This window comes from Vidua macroura, chromosome 4, assembly GCF_024509145.1.
Source record: "Vidua macroura isolate BioBank_ID:100142 chromosome 4, ASM2450914v1, whole genome shotgun sequence".
Lineage (NCBI taxonomy): Eukaryota > Metazoa > Chordata > Aves > Passeriformes > Viduidae > Vidua > Vidua macroura.
This window is the reverse complement of record NC_071574.1, coordinates 21,711,952-21,734,433: the sequence shown is the minus strand read 5'-3', so window position 1 is coordinate 21,734,433 and position 22,482 is coordinate 21,711,952. Positions and strand designations below refer to the sequence as shown.

The 22,482-nt window shown below is 37.3% G+C and overlaps 1 protein-coding gene across 2 annotated transcripts in view; it reads right to left on the bottom strand.

The window, feature by feature from the left end:
- The window catches only part of GRID2 (glutamate ionotropic receptor delta type subunit 2), a 671,741-nt gene that overhangs the window by 271,506 nt on the left and 377,753 nt on the right, over positions 1 to 22,482 (bottom strand). Inside the window, exon 3 of one of the 2 annotated variants that reach the window (XM_053976464.1) lies at positions 7,791 to 8,075. The exons of the other annotated variant lie outside the window; for it this stretch is intronic. Within the exon in view, the coding sequence (XP_053832439.1) occupies positions 7,791 to 8,075 (285 nt within the window). The remainder of the gene's footprint in view (positions 1 to 7,790; positions 8,076 to 22,482) is intronic. 2 annotated transcript variants of the gene reach the window in all.

The window sequence follows — 22,482 nt, the reverse complement described above, 5'->3', positions numbered from 1 at the left end:
TAGAATACTCAATCTGGTCTCTCCTAGATGCAGTCTTAGATCCAGTCTCTCAGGGAATTCCTCAGAATTCCTCAAAGTTCCTTCTTTGCTTGCCTCAATCACTCATTTTCCAGGGGAATGGTCAGACCTGAAGCTACAGGCTTATCATGTGTCTGCATGAGACATCTTATAGTTGAGAAAGCTTCCAATGAGATTTTCACAACAGCTTGGCTACTCAGATCTTTTGTCCTGACCTACTGACTTCCCCTGCTCTTCTTATGGGAGATGACAGCAGTATTAGGAAAACAAGGTTCAGTCTGCACAGGAGAAAAAATGCTCTGCCTGCATCAACAGCAGAGATCAACTAACCAGAGAATATTACAGATAGCTGTCTTCCTCCAGCACCAGTTTACTGAGATGCTTCAAATTATGAAGCAATAGCCATGTAATAGCTTATAATCAAACAGTACACAAGAGTATTTCAACAGGGTTAGTCCTGGAAGTCCATCACAATCGGCAAGCTAGGTCTTCTGTCTAGAGCTCCAAAATACCATGAACTGGTATTTTAGGTATTTAGGCTATTTTAGAGATTCATCACCAAAACCTCACTCTCTAGACAGTGCCAAAATATCAGTATTACTAAACACTTGTAGGATAGTTTAACTGTGAATAAAATACATGCATGCCCTAAAAATAAAGTTCCATAAGAGAATCAGATACTAATTACAGCTTATATTTAATATCTAAATCAGGAAAATTAGATTCAATCTAATCAGAGATGTTAGAAATTTTTGGCACTTTAAATACCAACAAGATTATTTGAAGTGCTACAAATATGTCTAGTTTTATGCAAATGATAAAATAACTTCTTTCTACTTTAACCCCTGTTTTAGGCTCGCCCACATTATATACTCAATTTGCAGTGGTAAAGTCAATCAGCAAATGCAAGTAGTGACAGAAGTTCTCAACTGACACACTAAAGTTACTCAGATGAAAATTAATGCTCCTTTCCTTATCTGAATGACGTAATAAATACTAATGGAAAAAAAAAAAAGTTCAGTAATGAGCTTGAATTAATTACATGTTTATTGAGGCACAGTGAAGCAAATGAGTATGGGAAGCTGGCAAAGAGCCAGATGAGTAATAAACAGTTTTAAGACTGTCTGGAGACAGACTTGAGAATATTATAGTCATCAAGCAGCTGAAAACAGCCTCAGGGTAATTATAAGCATTTGCAATCGATTAAAGAGAGCATGATTCTTTTATGAGTCTTTATTAAACTTGCATTAAAACTTAAAACTATTAGAAAATGTTATGGTTTCAAGCACATCTATGTCAGTGGTCATCATACTTATTTCTGGAAAATGTGTGTGCAGTAAAGTGATCCATGGGATTACTTATTTTATACTGGTTTTAAAGGAAACGCTGGGAATTTGGGGCCCATACATACACATGGGCATCATCTCAGAGTATCACCCCTCTTAAAATGCAGGAGGTAGCCTTTCTGCAAGCAGCTCAGCCTTTCAGATTTCAGGTATAGTCCCTGTTTTGCTGGGATCTTTCAAGAACAGCACTCCAATTCTATAGAATTACCCTCAATTTATTTGAAAACCACTGCCTTTCTGGGGTAGGGATGGGGATAATGCTCTTTTATCTTCATAGTTTCACAGACTTGTTTACTTAGGCTGTACTCCTCAGTAATGCAAATGTCACTGCTCTCTCCTTAAGATTCTATTTTATTGTGTCTCTTTCTCCAAAATCCTCTCTCAAACTGAGTTTGAGACACCTTACTGGCCAGGTACCTCACACCGCTGCCTTCATCCTTTCCTTGTGCAGAAATAATGTGGAACCTTTGTATATGATAAAGGAGCAAGAAGGGAGATCCATGAGGAAGTTTTTCAAGGCAGATGACCACTCAAGTCTTTCTTACTACTAACCTCTTCCCTTCTGCTCCAGCCAAGTCTTGACAATTACTTCTTCAACCTCTGCTTCCTAGGAATGCCTCCTTCAGCCTCACAGAGCAAATCCCCTTCATAGCCTTAATGCTTGCTTTTTTCTCTTCTTTACAAAAGTTAAAATTAAATTAACACCTAAGAGAATGGCAAATATCCATTGCCAAATATTTGCAGTATTAGTTGGAAGGTCAAAAAACTGTAAGGAAATATATCATAGGTCTGGAATCAGTAAATATTTCGTAGATCTCCAGTGATGGCTGCATATCAAAAGCATGCTGGGATGAAATACACAAGGTTAGGCCAAAAGAGAAGTGGAGTTAAGAATTTTTTTTTTTCTTTTAATATAAATTACAGAAGGGTTTTAAAATGTTAATATCATCACAATAAAAGAATTGGGGTGGAGATAAAATTAATTCTCCAGAAAAAAATCTTATTCCCTCAGCCTTTCAAGAGGAAGATTGCAGAGTCTTTCTATCTACTTTAGCAGCAACAAAACATTAAAAATAAATGTCTCCAAACAGCTCAACTTTCTGTCTTTCATCTTAGAAATGCAGAGATACCTACACTGTAAACTGCACAAAATTCACAACTATGTTCTTGCAGTGATTGACTGGTTTTTTCATAAAGAATTTAGTACTACAGAAAAGTATCTAAATTTTTTCCTGGAAGATACAGTAAGTTGTAAACTGCCCAAGAGTAAAACATGAATTGTAAAAGCTTGTCCCTTGTTGATACACCACAGAGATAAAACCCAACAGTATGCTGGGATTGCAGCTCAATCACTCTGCTTATATGGCCTGGGCTCACACATTGTGGCCTCAAATTACTATTTCATTCAATGAAATGTGTCTGTCTTTTTCATGTTGGGGACTGGCCACTGTCAAGTGCCAGTCTGTGGATCAGGTAGGATTTGCTGTTTCAAACTGCATTTTGCTCGCTTTGGACTTGAAACCATGAAGATTAATAACTTGGCAAACTTGCTCAAAATGTTTACACATGGCAGTGGTTCTTTTAATACATCCAATTTTGGCAATTTTCAAAGGGATAAGTTAAACATCTACAGTGTCCAATCTAAAAGTGCCTTCACTGAAAGGGTGCTGATGCTCCTAAGGAAGAATGCAGACAAGAGGAGGAGCTTCCCAGTCTCTACATCTGCTTGTGAGGAGATGCACAAACACCCTCTGCACAGTGATCTTACATGTTGAGCTGCGCAGTCAAGAATGAAGCGAGTAGGAGCTGATTTGGCTGCTTAAATGATTTGGCTTCTCCACACTGTGTGGATAGTAATTTTAATAGCAGTTTGAGAAAGGCATCAGTCTACTGCATAATTCTGCAGCATTTCATGCCGCCTACTCTTTATCTCCGCAAGAAGACTATCTTTAACAGCCTTTGAAGAAGTGCAGAATTGTTCTTGAATGCTTTTAATATCCACGTATTAAATTTTCCTAAACAAAATCAGGTTTCACGCCCTCAACAGGCAGGCCCTAACTTGTTTTACCAGAAGGAGCAAAACACACTGAATACAAGGGGACTGACAGCACTGGGAGTTTGCTCTAGATCATGCTCGCAGAGTGCAAGGATTGGGGAAAAGACATCTTGTTCTGATTTTCAAAACTTCATCTGAATTTATACACTAAAGGTACAATTCCAGTAAATGAAATGCACCAAATATCACCTAAGCCTGCTCACTTTAAAACATTCTTTTTTCTTACATCTCCACTCATTAATTCCTACTGTATGTTGGCCTTACATTTGTTACTGGGGAGGTTCTACCACTTAGAAAAGACTATGGCTTTTCTGGAGTCTTTACTTAGCATAACGAAGTCAACAGTAGGAAAATAAGGGTTTTTTACAATTATGAAGGTGTCCTTTGTTTTGTCTTAAAATAGTCCGCCTATCTTCAGAATTCTTGGAAAATAAACATAATTTGAAAACGTAAATGTCAATTATGTCAGAAAGGTATTTCTACCTCACTTTTTCAATATCCAGTTAGTTATGACTTAATGAAAGAATTGCTTCTTTCGAAGACTTTCCTTGTCAGTAAAGAAACTTTAAATAGACTTGAAGTTTCTAAGATTTAGATGTTACTACAGTAGTGTTAAAACAGTAAAACTGAATATACTCATCTACTTATATTCAAAATCAGAATTTGAGATTTTTCAGTAGGATAACATAGGGGAAATTATTCTCAGATCTGCAGAAAACAATTACACTATAAAAAATTCTCTGATAATGAAAAGCAGTGTATGATAGACTATGAGATAAAATTCAAAAGTAATTATATTGATAGGATTTAAAACCTTTGATTTTGATAAATTGACACATAAAGGTTTGCAGCTTATATTAAAGGTGCAAGGCAACTGGTTTAGTGCAGTATGTACTTTGAATAAGAACCCAATTTTACTGTAGGAAAATTTATTTTAAATATGAAAGGCCCATTTTCTTCCACAGAGCAGAATTATTGCTAGAAATAATTTCAGTAATACAACTAAAGTATTTTGTTTCAAATAATTAAATTAAATGACTATACAAAATAATTTATTGGAAAGGAAAGTAGTGAAATTTTGCTGGTTGCTAGAATCAGTCTATTAGTGCTTCCACATTTTCTAACTTCGAAAAATATGGCAACAACGAGAAAAAAAGATGAACACACACCAGAATCTATATTCTCATTATTTGTGAAGCATCATTTACTGATATGGAGACACTACTTCATGTTATGATAGACATCTCAAGAAGGAATGATCGCTGCACATGAAAAAATATCACCAGGGCAAGAAATTGCTGCTTGCACAGGTGTCAGTTTTGCAGACAGCTATGCACAGCATATCAGTAATCGCTTCCTAATATGAAATCAATTCTAACACAGGTATCAAACTCCCACCTACTTTAAACTTTAATACTAAATGTTCTATTAAAATGTCTAATAGTAACTGCTGCAAGCAGTTACACTGAGCAAAGCTTTTAGCAAGAATTTTTTTAGGTCTGTATGAGCTGAGAAAACAAGTAAGTCTCATTGCAGCAGAACCTCTCAGGGAAGCTGAGGTACAGGACTGGACTGGGATCTTCCAGAGGAAACTGCAACCACCCTTAGCTGCACTGACGCTGACCAAAGGGATGGATTATTCCTGGACCTCCACCCCATATCTGCATGCCTAGTATTGACTTCTTTCTAAAATAGGCACAGAAGCTAATGGCGATGTTCCTTTCCTTGGGGTCTTCTGGAGTTCTTGGGCCAATGCTCTTTTTAAAAATTCAAACTGATGCTTGAATAATTTTCTTTTGTAAAAAATATTTCACATCTGGACCACAGAATCAAGGAATAATTTCAGTTGGATGGGATTTCAGGACATCACACTGTCCAACCTGCTGCTCAAAGCATGGTTAATACTGAATTCAGACTTATCCATTCTGTAATCCATTAAAAAGTGATTCCAGTTCCTCTTTTCATGCCATTAATTTCTTTGTCCCTCTCTCTGTGCTAGTTCTTCTTTCATCAATAGAGAATCCAGGAAGAAAACATATGACAAATGCTTTCAGTTTATCAATAAAATAGCAGGAAAAGGGAAGAAAGTGATATAATTTGTTAATATTTATAACAACCTCTCTAGGGGCTACTAATCAAAAAATGTCACCATGTGTCTGTGAAAAACTGCTGTCATAGATCAAAAACTGAGAAGGATTGTGAACAGGCAAAACACAATGTCAAATGTAATAGTTTCAGATGAAACAGGGTAGCAAAGAATTAGAGGGGTATTCCAACAAGAGCAAGAAGAAATGGAGAGCCAGTGATCAAAGGAAAGAGTGAGAGGCCTCAGGTTAGAGATAGTGATCTGAAAGTTCTGCTCTATTTGTTATTAAAAATGGAGGGGAAAATCATCAATAAAATCAGCAGCATAAAATTTCAAAAAGAAATTGTAGGAAGCAAGAGTACAGAAATTGCTTGCTGCCCTATGATGGCTGTTGAAATCAAGTATTTAGCTTGATATAGTCTAAATAAACATACCACTGCACAGCTAATAGCTCTACTCTAAGACACAGGCTAATTTAAAAATCAGGTTACATTTAAAATAATTTTCTCTGTGGTATTAATCCCAAACTATGCACACCCCTTGCCCCCAAAAAAACAACCTACCCCCCACAAAATGCCCAAGCCACACAAACGGTTAGAAAGGGGACAGACTGTTCAGTACATACTAAATGCAGAATGTTGGGGGTTTTTGGTGCCTTTTCCTGATGTTTGTGATGGTGATCACTAATCAGAGTCAGATTACCAGGCTTTCTTAGTTAGTATGGCATTACTTGTTGACCACTGAATTCAGAATGCCAGAGAGGCTGGTACAGAGACTAAATATTTGCCACAGGTTACATCTGAGGATGATGTGTCACTGAATGAGCTATTGCTCTGAAATCAATTCCTAGCAGGCAGGCAGGCATCTGTGTTATGTAAGTCACACCATGATGAAGTTCTTACCCAGAGATCAAGGACAAAATATCATGGTGTCTGTACTGTATTTTTAAATTACATAATGAATCTTGAATAACTTAAACCTAGTATTTTCAAATATAATTATTCAAAGATATTAATTATAAAATTTGCTTGAGGCTTTTAAACTCAAAAATGCATGCAAAAAAAAGATATCCCTTAAATTAAAAGTTTATAGTTGTCTTCATAAGTACCTGGCAGTTAAATACACAAATGCATCATTTTTGAACAAAAATACTCTGCTGTAAGATTTTTAGATTTTTTTGTTTATTTATTTTTTTAGGGTCTTTGTTTGTGTGTTCCCTATCCCATGGCTGGTGCTTTTAGGTGCTGCTTTATTATAGAGAAAAATTCTCCTATTCATCACTTTCTAATCTTCTAATTTAAGAATTTATTATGTAGGCAGGGAACAAAAATCAATAACACCTGACCTGAATGAACCAGATATTATGCACAGTAAATCGCTGAAGTGAGCATTTTTCTATAACTTAAAGATTAAACTTTGATCATAAGTTTTAAAATGCTCATCCAGGCCAGTAATGATTACTTATGAATATTGGATCCATCTGAAGAAAACAGGTCTGGTGACAAAGAAATTTTTCACAGAAATAAAGGTTGTTAAATTTGTTAGATAATGCAGCCTATTGGAGAAATCTTTCCAGTTCTCCTGTCAGCTGTAGAAAATATGTGGACCAAAATTGGCTGATTTACCGAGCTGGATGGTGCAGTCTTGTGACACCGCCATCTGTGTCACACTTACTCTATCGCACAAAAACCACCAAATCAGCACCTTTCAGGAACACTGAATGAACTCAAAACGGAGGGAATGTTGTCTTGTCCAAGCCCTCCTCCTCCTCAACTTCTTCACTCTCGAGAACTTCTTTCTACATCTTTTATATTTATGACTAACACCTTGTTCTTGCCAAACCTCTGACCTACATTCGCCATTGCTTTGGATTCTGGCCAGAAAGTATATGCCAACAAACAGAAGAGATTCACCACACAATAAACAAATCTACAGAATGCAAATCTTACATGTTACATCTTGAATTATCATTTTATGTTTCTACTGTCCAAAAAAACAAGAGAGCTTGCTAAAAACTTTTGTGTTTCATAAACACAGGTAGAATAGAAAAACGCATAAGTTCTTCATTTATCAGCTAACTCTAACAAAGACATTATCAAATAAACCTGTAAATGTTGATGGATTTTAGAAATAGATTTCTCTGAGGTGCTGTGAAATGGTGCCAGAACCATAAATGTTCAAAAGCAAAAAACATAATCTATCAAGAAGACTAAAAATCGCAACATGACAATTTTCAACAGGATTATGGATTTGACAAAAATTACCCTGATAAATAAATACTTACCATAGTCATTATCATAAAAAATAATGAATTTCTGCCAGGCATATTCTGTGACCACTCTGAAGATGACATCATTTAAGTAGACAGGGGGCCGCACAGAGAGTGTGTAGTCATCGTTGCGGTTGCTCCTGGTGAGCCCGCAGCCACTTCTTGGCGTTCCTGCCGTGGAGCGCTGGATGAAGAGGTGAGGGATGTGCATGGCATCAGCCAGAGACTGCAAGGATCCTGCTGATGTGCAGCCAATGGAGCTGACAAGGGCCAGGATGCCTTGGTTCATCAGGTCACAGGCTGTAAGAAAACACAGCGATATTGGGAGTGAGAGCAGTTCAGTGCACACGGCCTGTTTTGCTGTCGAAATACACTGGAAGCTGAAACACAGCAGGTCCAAACAAGGAAAATATGGGTACATTTTTCATATTGAGTAATCCAGATCTAAAATTCATCAAAATCACAAAGTTATTCTATATACTTTGAGGGGGTCTCGTGGTCTAAACTGGAAGACTATTCTGTCCACTCTATCCAGAAATGAATTTTCCCTTAGAAATGAGACCCATCACTGGATCTTCTCAGAAACACAAAAAAAATTATTTTGGCTACAGAATTAACATGACCACCCAAGGAGAAAAGCACTCTTCAAAGTCTAGCACAACAGCTCCATGAATAATAGTATCTTTGCTTTATACAGGGAAAACTTGAAGTAACAGCTCAGGCTTGCTGTCAACTTTTGAAGACAACTGAATAGCATTATGTGCATTAACTTGTCCAAGGAAAAAAGAAGTTTCTTCTGGGTCTCACATAAACTTTACTTTTTCTTTAGAAGACAAACAACCTTCCCCTCAAGGGAAGCTGGTCTTATAAATACCAAAATGCTTTCAAAATTCGTTGAATAGTTTCTACACATTTACTTCCCTCACCCCCTTAAGAAAGACACGAAGTTGACTGTGCAAAATGTAACACCTTAAAACTAACTAATGGTCCTATTAGTTAAAGTAGATAGCCTTAAGTACAATGCCAGTGACATCCGCATTAATATAATGGTGTTTATCATGAATAATGTTGAAGCAATCAATACATATCAAAGAAATCAATAATCATTAGATCTGTAATGTTGAAGGGTTACCCTATGAATCAGTCAAGTGGTTATCCTGTGTTTCTAACAGGCTGGAGAACTTGAATGAAGAAATAACATGAACTTGTAGCGTTATTCCCCAGAACATACCCAAGGCTAAATTTTTAAATAGTCAGTTTTTCACTGGCAAAGTTACACAAAGAGTTAACCTGCATTTACACATGTAAATGAGTAATGGGATGGTAAAAACCAATATGTGTTTACATATGAATATCTAATACTGAACTGTACAATTATTTCTTCTGCAGGAGTATTCTGCACACACAACAGGTGGAGGCCAAAACAAGAAACCCACATGTGAGAATATATTCACCTAAAAATATAAAAACATATTTTAGTGGCAGACCTGCTGTCTCACATCATATGGGTCCTACTCACAGTGAGTAATATTTTACTTTGCAACACACCTAATGATCTCAATGGGAATATTTACAGTGTGAGGCATGGAGTTCCCATTTCTCTACATTCAGGCCCACATAGAGATTGACTTTGAAGCCAAAGGACAGCACCAGAGGTCATGAGTGCTGAGAACCACCTTCTCCTAAAGCCAGAGCATTATTTTCATTAAGAGACAGATCTGGAACATACAAGGGTTTTTTCCCAGGGCCTACTCATGCTGTTGCTGCTGAGGCTTTGTTGCTTGTGAGCCCTTCTGAATTCCTTCATGCACATACATATGGGAGAGAGAATGTTCCCACACAGAGCTTTCAAAGTGTTTTGGCTTAGGATAAAGTGTTCCCTCTGTTACATGCTCTGAACACAGCTCAGCTTCTGGACTTTAGGTTAAAGGTACTATGTTTTTGATAATTGCAAATATCCTTCTTCAGAAAAGTATAAAATATGATTGGTAATGGGACAAAAAAATATTGGTATCTTGTAAGTTTCTAAAATTTTGAACATTTCAAAACAATCTTAATAAGTATTCATTTTTTATGCTGCTTGTTACAGTCCTTTATCATCACTTTCAACAAAGATAAAAGGCTTGTCGAGTTAAATTTTTAGGGAGATGATGAATCTCTTTCTTGATATGGTTTTCCTGTACCAAGGACTGCAATACCTATGTTGCATATCCCAGTAAGAATGCTACTGCTTGAGAAAAAACCTATTTTTTGTTGATATGATATATTGCTAGATATTAATAGAATTGATAAGAATAAAATAAATGTTAGATTTTGCAAAATCCTAATTCAACAAAATATTAAGTTTTTTGCCTCTGATGTCACTTGTTCAAATAAAATATATGGTGTGACCCTCCAGTCTCTGAAATCTGATTTTTAAAAATACAGCCAAGTCAAAATGAATTATAGAAATTGAATGAAAATGTCTAAATTTCCAGGCACACTTTCAGACTCTCAATAACCTCTCCTTGTAATGCCATGAAGTGGGAGACATGCTCTTTATGAAAATTGTTATTGAAATATGAAGAGGAAGAAAACAGCATGGAACATTCAGCTCCACAGGACCGAATGTTAATACTGCCAAACAAACTGAATAAAGGATGAAAATCTTCTCCCTTAACACTGCACCACATTTGTTACAACAGCCTCAGGACTGGAGTTGCCTGGGTGTCTCTTTCTTCCATGATATGCTTATGAGAATTGTGTGTGCTTGACTGGGACAATATGCACTTAATTATGCTCAAATAGACCTTACTCCTGCACACTTAAAGACTAGTTAATACACAGAGAGTTAGCTGCTGGAAAAGGGACAATATCTCAGAAGCAGCTTTTTCTAGAAAATCACTGCCTGAGTTGAGAGACTTCACTGCTGAATCAGACTGACTGGATTAGTCTTTGAACAGAAATATAATTTCTGCAGTATATACACATAAAAAGTAAAGCCTATGCAATATGTAAAATATCCTCTATGATATTCAAATATTTCTCAGCCAATAAGCCCTTTTGTTGTCTCCAGCAGAAGAGTTCATTGGTCAAAAGTACAAGACTGGGGTCTATGCATTTTCTAAAGCTTTTTTCCCCTTTCAATAACAGCTCTATTAAATCCTTTTCCTAGTGTTCCAAATTTTTCAACTGTATCTTACCAACTGATTAAAAGCTATAGTTCACACATATTTGAGATCCTAGTTGTGTTCCTTTCCTGAGCCTGAAATATCCAAGTTTTGTTTTGCCCCATTTATGTTAAAAAACCCACATATTCATCTATATATATACACACACACACATATATATATATATATACACACACACTTGAATGCTATCTTGGCATTCAAAACTGTGTTGCAATTTAATTTACTACAACCTCCTTGCTCAGTTGTATTTCCAAGCTGGTATTTAGTCTACTGCCAATATGATCAAGGAATATTAGCCAGCCATCAAGTAGAGAAATAAAAATATTGCTGTGCCTATTAAATCCGCAGTCATGCCCTGTAGAAATGCCAAACTCAGATGGACCTGTACACAGCTCCATTGCAAATTTAACAATGGAAGAGCAGAAGTTCAGTAATAGTGTTTCTAAAATATTGATTCAAACTATAAGCTACATTTAAACAGAAGTTGTCCAAATATTAGTTCACCCTTATAATCACCATGTAGCAGATGTTATTAACAACTGCATCTTCACCAGCTAAAGGAATAAAACTGATCGCATTATTTTAAGCATTGCATAGAGAGAATATGAAGAATATCAATAAGATAACTTAAAGCGCTTCACCGTTTTATATATATATGTAAACACATATTTATAGATATATATATATACACCGCATGTTTAGCTCATGCTGGCATGCACTCAGCATTATGTTTAACTCTCCAGCTTATCTTGGTCTTTTTTTGGAAATGCAAAGTTTCTGAATTTTCAATGCTGGTGGGTCAATCACCAGTAATAAAAAAAAACAATCTTTTAGAGTAAAATCTCTTGCTAGTTTGGCAAGCACATAAAGAAAATAAAAAACGTAATTTTGCGCTTAGTATGCTATTTTTTAAAAATAAAGAGCACAACCAATTCAATTGGAAATAAATAATTTACATCTAGGCTATCAGCTTGTACAAGAATTTCCACCAAAGCAGAATTTAAATGGCCATGGTAACAAATGTGTCCATAAAATGAGTTCTCTCTAAAATGGAAACAATAGGAGTCCTTAAATAACTACTAGTTGCTGTAATGATGAAAGGAAACAAACAAAAAATAAAAAAATCTATAAATAAGAGCAAGTTAAAAACAGATGTAGGAATAAATAAGAAGCACCCCCAAAAAAGGGACTACTGAGATTTAACTACTGTTATGAAACTGAGAATTTTCTTTCTTATTTCTCCCATCTTCTTCTAATAGTAAATCACAACACATCACCCTCATCTTCTGTGAACAGATAAGCCAAACTGAAAAAAAAGTAGTGTAGGATCTCTAGAGACTTGGATAGCAATCCAATTTTACTCCCACTTAAATTGGTGGTTAAAAAAAGTCAGACTAACTCTTAACACTAGTTTTTTGAAAATGCTAAATACTGTGCATAAATAGTAGGATCCCTTTAAATAATCAGACATGTATTGTGCAGTCCTTTTAATCTTCTGTCATTTAGAAACTACCAGGCTCCTTCCAGAAAAGTAGTGGCATTTGACTGAGATGGTGTTGAGTGAACAAAAATTAGATCTGAACCCTGTTCCCAGAATCACGGTCCCGTGGGCCAGTCGCACACCTCAGCGTTATTCCACTGGACGTCCTCTTCAAAGCTGACATAATTTCAATCTCAGTGCTCCTCGATGTTTTCCACATATTATCCACGTATTGCAATGCCTCCACGCTATTTATCTGAATGTGAGTCTGGGGAAGAAAACCTCTCTTGACTGATATCTCCAGTGTGGGATGGAGACTCTAAACAGTTTGTTGCCCTGTGCATCTGCTCTATGTTTTGAAAATGCTCTGAGGACTTTGTCACCAGGAGGGCTCCATACAGTTGGGCCAAATTTGCTTTCCTTTGATTTCTTTTGAAGGTGAATACAATCTTTCCACAGAAATATTTTTTATCTTCTTACTGTCTTTTGGAGCCTGTACAATTCACCACCAGGTGAATCACAGGTTACCAGGAAGAATACTCAGATTTATTCTCTATTCCATCCAAATGGCCAGGAACATTGAGTATGGTCAGAGGGCAGGGGAAAAAAAATCTAATCCATAGGAGCCTCAGGTTTTCCCCTTACAGTAGTAATGGAGAGAGTACTAATGGATTTATTAATGCATTCCAGAAAGTCATCGTCCCTATTTGTACTAATCCATATCCAAACCAGGATACACAGCTGATTCAAGGGTCAAAATACCTGAGCCCCTATAAATGTATATTAGGCAGCTTCTACATAGCTTTGGAAATATAAGCTATTATTTCTTTTCCTTTTGAGAATATGCTGTTGGCTGCTCCTCAAATCTTTTCTGAGCTTCAGGTTGCTGATGAAAACTGAGGGACCAGAGCATGTAAATTCCCTGTTGCAAAGGGTAAGGAATAAGGTTAAAATCTGCATTTCTTTCAATGTGATGTTCTGTTCCCTCCCAAAATGCAATTTTTTTTTTTTGTCTTTGTCACCTTTAAATGCTCCCCAAACCACCCATGAGTACATTGCAGAAAGATAATATATTCACAAGAAAACAGCCATGAAAAGTGATGAGAAGTTTAAACAGATAAACTACAGGTCTTTCTGTTTAGTGTTCATAACCTCAGATGCAAGCAGTAGAATGAAATGTGATCATTAGATCAACAATCAAGTGAGATTGGCCTGAAATTTCCAATAAATCTTTTTAGTCACTTTTGGATGACAATTCTGTTCTTGCAAATTATTTTTCCTTCATAACACAATGGTTCATCCCAGACTTAGAGCTGAATTATTTCTAGAAGAGCGACAGCATATTTTTAATACATCTTGAAAACTCTTTAGAAGGAAATAAGGATAAAGCGGGGGGAGGGGAAAGTATTGACTGGATTTTAAAGAATATTCTCCTCTGCAATGCAGATAACAGAGTCTATCCTGTTCCTTTTTTAGATAAGGTAATAGAATTCCACTTCATTTACATCTTCTCTGTAAACGTTAGTAAAAATTTCCCTCCCACCACTACATTATACACAACTCAGACTAACAGTATTTTAAATTCACTTGTAATTAACCTTTAAGGGATTTTAGTTTGTCCTGACTGTAGAACAAACTTGTTTGAGCTTTAGCAGCTGTGCTTTCTAAGCCTTGGGATTTCTTTCTTTGGGAAAAATAATCCAAACTTTTGATATCTAAAAAGTATTACCAGAAAGCACATTTGCATCTCTGTTGCAAAAAACACCACAACTGCTTTTGGAATTTTTAATATTGAAAAGCATTTGAGAGCCTTTTCTGGGTCAGATATCTTCCTGTATACAAGCTTTGCCAATTATGGTAGCCTTGAATCCATCACACTAAAATGCAATAATTAATCTGAGCCTTGAAAAAATGAACTAAGATTCTCCCAAGTCTGGAGGGAAGCAAGATTTATACATGAAAGGTATTTTGATGCCATGTCTTGCAGGATTCACTTAGAGGGCTTGAAAGAACCACAGCTTACAAAGGGCACCAAGCAGAAAGAAGTCTCCACAAGTTCTCTTTTTGGACAAGTGTCTTGATTTATTTACTTTTTCCTGCATGCCAACCTTTAGCTTTTCCATTTTATTCTACAGAGGCACAAAAAGGATATGTGTCTTGCCAGGTTAGCACATCAGGCAGAGAAACAGCAGTACAACTTCCTATATTTTTAAAATCTGGTTTCAATTTATTTTTCAATTGATTTTTTTAAATTTGGCTTTTTACCTGGCACTCAACAATTGCGCACAGGCTTTCTCTCAGACAAATGATGGTTCCCAGCTTTTCAAAAAGCCTGAACTTTTTAAAAAACATTTCGAACCACCCCACCATTTTAAAGAAGTTACATGGCCACAAATCTTCAGCTGAAGAGTGGCTTTATATGCCATGTCTGTTAGGATGTAAACCTGAATATACTCCCCAAAATGCACAGGATGTTTTCAGGGTGCCTATGGTCGAGATGTCAAAAGAGATTTTATTATTGATAGATCACCAACAAAACATGTCAAAACCTTGAGCATCAGCGTTTATCGTTTTTTTTTTGAACCTGCTCAAAATAAACCAGGGTAATTTTCTTGTTAAGAGGATAAAACACTGAACTTGATGACATTTTACTAAAATTACGCTTTCTTTGCCCCCTATAAATCAGATTGTCTTGGACTTTTGCCCTCCATCCTTTCTATCTCGGGTCTAACTTTCTTTCCTATCTGATTTTTCCTGCCCTGAGCATCGGAGAGCATTGGCTTTCATCCTCCCCTTGCCAGTTCTCCTCTCCTCAGAATCTGCTCCAGCCAGGCAAAACAACTTTTTTTCCTCTTCATGTCACCTCATCGATCTCTTATTTTTTCATTTTTATTTTTCCCCCATCTACTTCACCTCATTGCCTTCAATGCCCAGAAACAAAATATAGAGAACCCGAGACACTGGACTGAGAATCTGAAGATTGTTGCATGACTAATTTGGGATTAGTAGTCTTATGCTTTGGTGATTATGATACTTTGACATTTTTGCATGATCTAAATGAAAGAGGTTACACTTGTGTTCCCCACACCCATTTTTTTCAAGGTTAGAAGGCCCATTTCTGAGAATAACTCGCATCACCAGAGTTCCTTTACATCTCCTCTCTTTTCTAAAATGTTTCATAGCCCCCCTTCTCTTGCCCAGACTATTAATATGGAGACAACAGGCTCTGCTGGAGAGATACAGTGGGAAGCACAATACCACAGCCTAGTCCAGGGCAGACAAAAGAACACACAGCTGGTAGCATTAGTTTAATTGGAAGCCCTACAATGGGAAGAGCTGCCTGTGCTGCCCTGGATGAGCTTGGCATCCTTCCAAAGATATTACTGAACAACACTGTTCAAAATAAGACCATCCCCCAAACGAAATCTGTGAAAAGTAATCTGGGAGAGTTTTCTTTCCTGCAGTGCAAACAGCAAATATTCAGGGAATGTTCTTCTATAGAGACAGCTAAGCAACTTTTTCAGTCTTTTAATGTGGCATTTTAGACAGTGTATTTCCCAAGCCTAAAAAGGTATACTTTTATTTCTTAAAAGAAACCCTCCTAAAAACAAAAATAAAATGAAACAAACAAACAACAACAAAAGAAAAGGAGCCAATTCTACCAGATGAGCGAATCAAACAGAGCAATTTAACAGCAAACAATACGAACGCCAGATCTTGCATTTGACATAAAAAAGGAAACAGACTCTACATCAAGATAAAGAACTTTGTATGAGAACAAGCAGAAAGCAAGGGAGGCGGTACATCAGTTGCAGAAAAATACATGGCTGTGAAAAAAACCAAGAAGCCTGTAGGAGTCCAGAGCATCAGTTCCATTAGCAACTTAGCCACTCAAGGAAACCTCAGATGAGTCAAAACAACTATCACCATTATTATTTGTTAAGAATAGACATTCTGCTTGTTTCACTGACACACAGAATAACAAGCATGATAAGAATAAAAAAAAATACCTTTAACTTTTCTTTTTATTTGCAGCTCCAAAAGTGCTTTGCAAAGATGCTCAGCATCTTCATCTCTATTTCACAGAATAAAAAACCTCAGATGTGCAAAGAGGAGTTTCTTGCCAAGGTCAAAAAGCAAGGCAAGAAAATTGTTTTCCATGCCAAGCTCAAACAAGCAAAAAGGCTGCAAATAAAGTTCTTTGTTGCAGCTTTTCATGTTTGTTTTGTGCATTAGTGTGCCACTGAAAGTGGTTTATGTTCTGAGCCCAATGTAACAATGCTTTATGAAAACGAAGGATTTTGAAGGAGGGCAAGGCAGCCAACAAAACAGGATTAAGTGACAAAGACTTTCAGATCCAGAGTGACCTCAAAGCAAGACCACTGTTGATTACAAGAAAGATTGAGACATGAGCATTACATTTAATGGACAGTGAAATGCAGAAAAGGAAAACAGCTGTAGGTGAGATCTAACTATTGATAGATAACACAAAATGCTAGCAGACATGGAGAATGCATTTTAAGCAGAAGTATTTAATAAAGGAGTAAACAATTTGCAAGGAAAATTACAGATGAGTGTTCAAGAGAAGGGAAATTGTTACATATTGAGGTAAGGGGGGAGAGGGTGGAACTATGCATGGAAAATTCAACTCCTGAGCTTATGATCATGAGTTTTGGAAAAAGATATAAATACTCATACCAGAGGACTCCAGCATCTCTGCTCATATTACTTAAAAATATTCTTAATATGGTTTCTTTCATACCTGATGTGCAGTGTGATTGGTTCTAACAATGCCAGATAAGCCAAAGATTCACTAACAACTACGTAAGACTTTGAAATCCAGAACAACACATTGACAAAGAGCTGAGGGTGCAATGCTGACATTGTGAAGATAAAAATTCAGAAATGTTAAAACACTCCTAGTGAAAGGCATGGGGAGAGCAAAAAAGAGAACTCAGGACTTTGCAAGTAACAACAATAAAGGAATATAATGAGGGATGACATCAGCTTTGAGGTAATAGAGAAGGATGTTAAATGTTAGTAAGTGATGAGACAGCAAGATGTGCGGTTCGGGAGTAATAAATCCATTTTGATATCAGGGAGGAGGAGGATGCAGGTTGCTGCTGTGTGGGAGTAATGGAACAGAGCAGAAGACACAGCAAGGAAGACAGTGACAGTGATATTGTACTGTATCTACTGAAGTGCAAATAGCCAATGCATTGACAGACGTGTCAGCAAAAAGGGCACTGGGGAAAAATCAACTTGGTGCATGTTACAGACAAAGCAGCAGCTGGGCTTGGCAGCAGCTTCAGCATGTGAAGAGAAGGGGAGAGAAGACAGAATGTGCCTAAGTCTGAGAGTCTATTTTTGCTCTTACTCCAGGAATAATAATGGTGCAGTGTTCCTTTAGTGCCAGTTGCAACCTTTTACTGAGATTGCTTTGATTGTAATGGCTGCAAGAGATGCCAGGAAAAGAAGGTAATGCAGCTTTTCTTTTCCCTTGACTTTTTCCAATGTCACAGAAAAAGAAATTTGCATATCTCCAAAATGGAAAATATACATTTTCAATAAGGACCGTTTGAATAACACCAAACACTTAACCCTAATTGAAACCAGCAGTTGTTCTAAACCATTCACACCATGGTAAAAGAGGATTGAAATGAAACTTAAAACCCACCTCAGACACTGGAGAGACATGTCCAACAAAAACATGCCTAATGAACTATTAGAAATCAATTGACACAAATCCTATTTGGAATCAGAGGGAAATCTTTCCTTTGCCTTTAAAGAAGCATTTTAAAATTGTAACTCTCCCTGACAAACACAAAACCATGTAGAAAGTGAAAAAAACTCTGGTCTCAGCTTCCAAAGCTGGAGCAGAAGTTCATTTTGCCCGGCTGTACAGCACAAGATGTACAGTGTGACATGCAGGAGCACCATGTGGAGTGAAGCAGTAGGACTGCTGAGTCTGCTCATTTGCTTTTCCCTGAAATGGAAATTACAATTTTCTTCCTTGATCTCTTAAAATCTTTTAATTGCTATTGTATCTAAGCACCAGTGCTTACTGTGTTGCTTCAGATACCAGTAAGTCTATTCCTTCACTGAAGACTTTGCTCCTGTGGTGCAGCACTTCATGTATTTACTGACATGATTTTTTTTCCTCCAGTTCTTTCATGCTGCCACAATAATTCCTCAAAACAAGACTATTGACTCCACTACAGGATTCTGCCTTCTTTACTTGTTTTGCATTGGTATTACCTCTCAAGTAGCAACAGGGTTGGTCTGTCACTACTAGACATGAAAGAGAGGGGAGCCAGGCTTACTGTGTATATTAAGAGCTCCTAGTTGTGGATTGCACATAATGTCATTCCCTTTGACTGACTTTTTCCATGCATTTAGCTTGCATAGCTTGCAGGGATGCCCAGAACCTGGAAATAAACCAGAGTGCCACATGACACCTTCTGATCTGCAGTACTACAGGTATCATTTGTGGGAAAGCATAGAGGCAAAACCAAAGAACTGACATAAAAAATATTCTTTTCAAGCATGTCCAATTCTTCATAAAAACAAGGAAGTATGGTTATTTACATTTTACCACAAGATCTGAAGAACATAACAGACTAAAAAGCACATCTGAAGAACTAGAGTTACAAAAAACTCTTATTCTGCCTAGTAAAACTCTGGTACCTACACAAGGGAAGTGGCATTACAAATGCCTCTTTGATGTTTGAATCCTGTGCGTGCAACAGAAAAAACGCAGAAGTTTCAGAACGGCTTCCTTAGGACTGAGTAGAGCAGGATTTTCATAAGTCACATAAGCACTGCCAAGGATGTTATAGCAATTCCTACATGGTCTTTGTGCCATTGGCCTGACCTGGCCAAAGCACAGACACTGCCTACATTTCTCACTGCCTCCCATTAGTGTGTTGCAAGAGCCATTCCACAGGAAAAAATAAAGATGGTCAGTTTTCAGAAATTTCATTACAGATGACTAGTTGTCAAGATTAAATAAATTCAAAATTCTTTTCAACACATGACTTTGCATAATTCTAATACATTATTCCTTTGTAAGTCTATTTCTGCAGAACTTGGATAAAATGGGAGGCTTAAGCTTAGCAAATAGCCCTGATCTCAATTCACCAGTTTTAAAAGGTGAGAAGTTTTCTGAGTTGCAAGAGTTATGCCTGATTTTCACTTAGGAATTAGTGAGGAGAGAGCCAAACACATTCTTCCATTTCTCAAGTTTTATACAGTCAATTATCTTCCTTTGTGGGAAGGGGAATTTCAGACTGTTATATATAACGTACTGTTAGTTAGCCAGTATTTTCCTGTCATTCTCTCCCCCTTGCTGCTTTTGATGACTGCTTATTTCTTAATTGCAATGTAGTGAATATACTGGAGATTTTTTTTTTTTTCCCCTAGCAGTCGGATGCATGCATTTTCTTCTTTGGTCTGTCAGCAGCACCCATGCACACAAATAAGCATGCACACACAGAAAACAATACATGACTGGCTCCAACTTTGCATGCACAAAAATATTCTGTGACAAGATGCACGAACCAAATGCAAAACCAAGAGAAAAACACATCCTTCAATTTGAATGACATAGTATCGATCATTTATGAAAGTTGCCTGCACTTCTAAGTCTTTAAGACATCCAACCACAGAAAAAGTCTAATGTCAGTGCTTTGTAAAGCTTTAAGAAACACAGGCAAATATTTAGCATTAGTGCAAGGGATGACCACAAATCCAGTGACTTTACCCCAATAATAGAAAATTAAAGCCTTTTTTAGCCTTAAGTTGACATATGAATTAATGCAGCTTTCATTCTTTGTTATTTTGTATGAAGACAGATGAGCAATGTCCAATACTATGGAATAAGGTGATTTGCACACATATGAGGACTGTCAAAATACCACAATTCCCAAAGTAAGCAACAAAAGGTGAGACAGAGCAGGAAGGGGAAAAAAGAAATACTCTTATTCTCAGTATCACAGTCATTTCTAAAGACAAAACTAATCATTGGTAAAATCCAGGGATGTCAAATAAAGAAAGGCAAGGAGTAAGCCTTGCATCTTCATGCATCTCTTAGGTTTGCAAGCATCAAGAACTAGCAGAGTATTTAAAACATTGAAAAAATCCATAAACCCACAACTAACAAACAAAATTAAAACAAAGACACAATCCAGCCCTATTCTCAAACTTTATCTATTTGAACAATAAGGACAGTCTTGGAAATGCAGTAAAAGTCCTGTTTAAAGTGATTTTCTCAAAAGCTTCTTCCAGTGAGTATCACTTTTTCCTATCGGCTCAATTTTTTCTTCTACTGCTTTTTGCCAGTTGGCACTTAAAGTGTCCAAGGATCTGAAGTTTTGGTGGCAGGCTAAAACTGTGATTACAATTCCTTTTAAATGTCTTGGGTATGCCTTCCAGGACTGGCATGATCAATATGCCTTATCCCAACTCCTTCTTGAAAGGTCTCGCTTCTCCAAGAAAGCATTTTCTTGAAAGGAGAGGCAGGTATAGAGCCTTGAACAGATCTGTATGACATGCTTACCTCCTACCCGCGGGCATCCACCCTCCCCAGTGGAGATTTTCAGGCACAGTTTCACCATGGAACTCATGTTTACCTCAGTCTTGATATTTCCCAGAAAGACAATTACCTATGTCCATATTCCCCTGCCTACACTGTGATTTGGAGTAAAGTCCTCTACATCAACTTCCGTGGAAGAGCCTGGCACATCAGTTCCTTTTTATTTCCATGTACACATTCCTAGGAAGGTGCCTAAGTCTACCACCAGAAGACAGATTTTAAGATTTCATTGGAGAACAACAATGAAATGTACCATAAAAGCTCTTTGAGGTGGCAGGAAGTTTCAGGGGGCTGCAGTCCTCAAGCCATCCTCTTCTGTCACCTGTTCTAGAACCCAATCCAGTCATTCATCAACGACAACAAACAAGTGTGCTTTGCAGAATTGTACCACTGAGGTACAATTCCCAACCTAACACATGGCACTGCTTTGTAATCACACACTGAGATGTTGCTGCTTCACATGTTTCTATCAGCTAAAGGACAGCTTTCTCCACAATCTAATTTTTTCTCTATACCTGGGAGTATAACAGAAATAGAAACTCTTCTAGCTGCAGAATATGTAAAACTGCCCACTGCCTTGGGTTACTGTCTTTTTGCTGTTAATAGGAGCTGTCACAGGCTCATGGAGTCACACTTACATACCCTGCTGCAGAGTTAGGAACTACTCTCCTTTCACAAAAGAAGACTACAGCACATAATGCTATTTTGGTGGACTGATATCATTGTTTCATTTTTAATAGATACCCCTGCAAAGGGAATAGTTACCAGGACTCCTGTTATGAAAAATAGATTAGACAAAACCACACATTTTATAGAACACTGGTCACATGTAGAAGGATAAAATGAGAATGGCAACTGTTTTAAAACACAGGCTGCGACCACTTTCCCTCAGCTGAAGTAAGGAGGATTAGCAATTCTGCAAATCAGAAACCTGACTACTTCAAATGAGGGGTTTTTCAAACAGCATGTCCCTCTGATATTTGGTAAGCCTGGACAAACCAGACCTGGGAAAATTTCACATAAAGACAGACAGTGTGGCCCTGAGGAAGCAGACAGCTGTGGAGGAGCAGGAGGAATTGCTGGCTGGCAAAGATCACTTTTTGTTTGTCTTTGCCATTAGTATCAAAAAGCCATTTTTCTGTACACATTGATTTTAAACCTTAGCCAAGGGTCACTCTAGCTTTCTGGATTTTATTATTTTCACCATTCAACTTCAAATCCAGTTCCATTTGGTTTTCCAAGGTGGTATGACAGTAATGGGTCCCTGGGAGATATACTATAAATGATGGCAATTAAACAAACTAAAGAATAGCTCTTACAAATTGAACTAAACTAGTGCATAACCATAGCAGTCAAAATTACAGATAATTGTTGCTTTTCGTTCTTTTCTCTCTCCTACTTCCTTGTTTTCGCCCGTTCCGCTTTCCCGGGGCGCTGGCCAGGCGCTTCCGGGAGCAGCCGGAG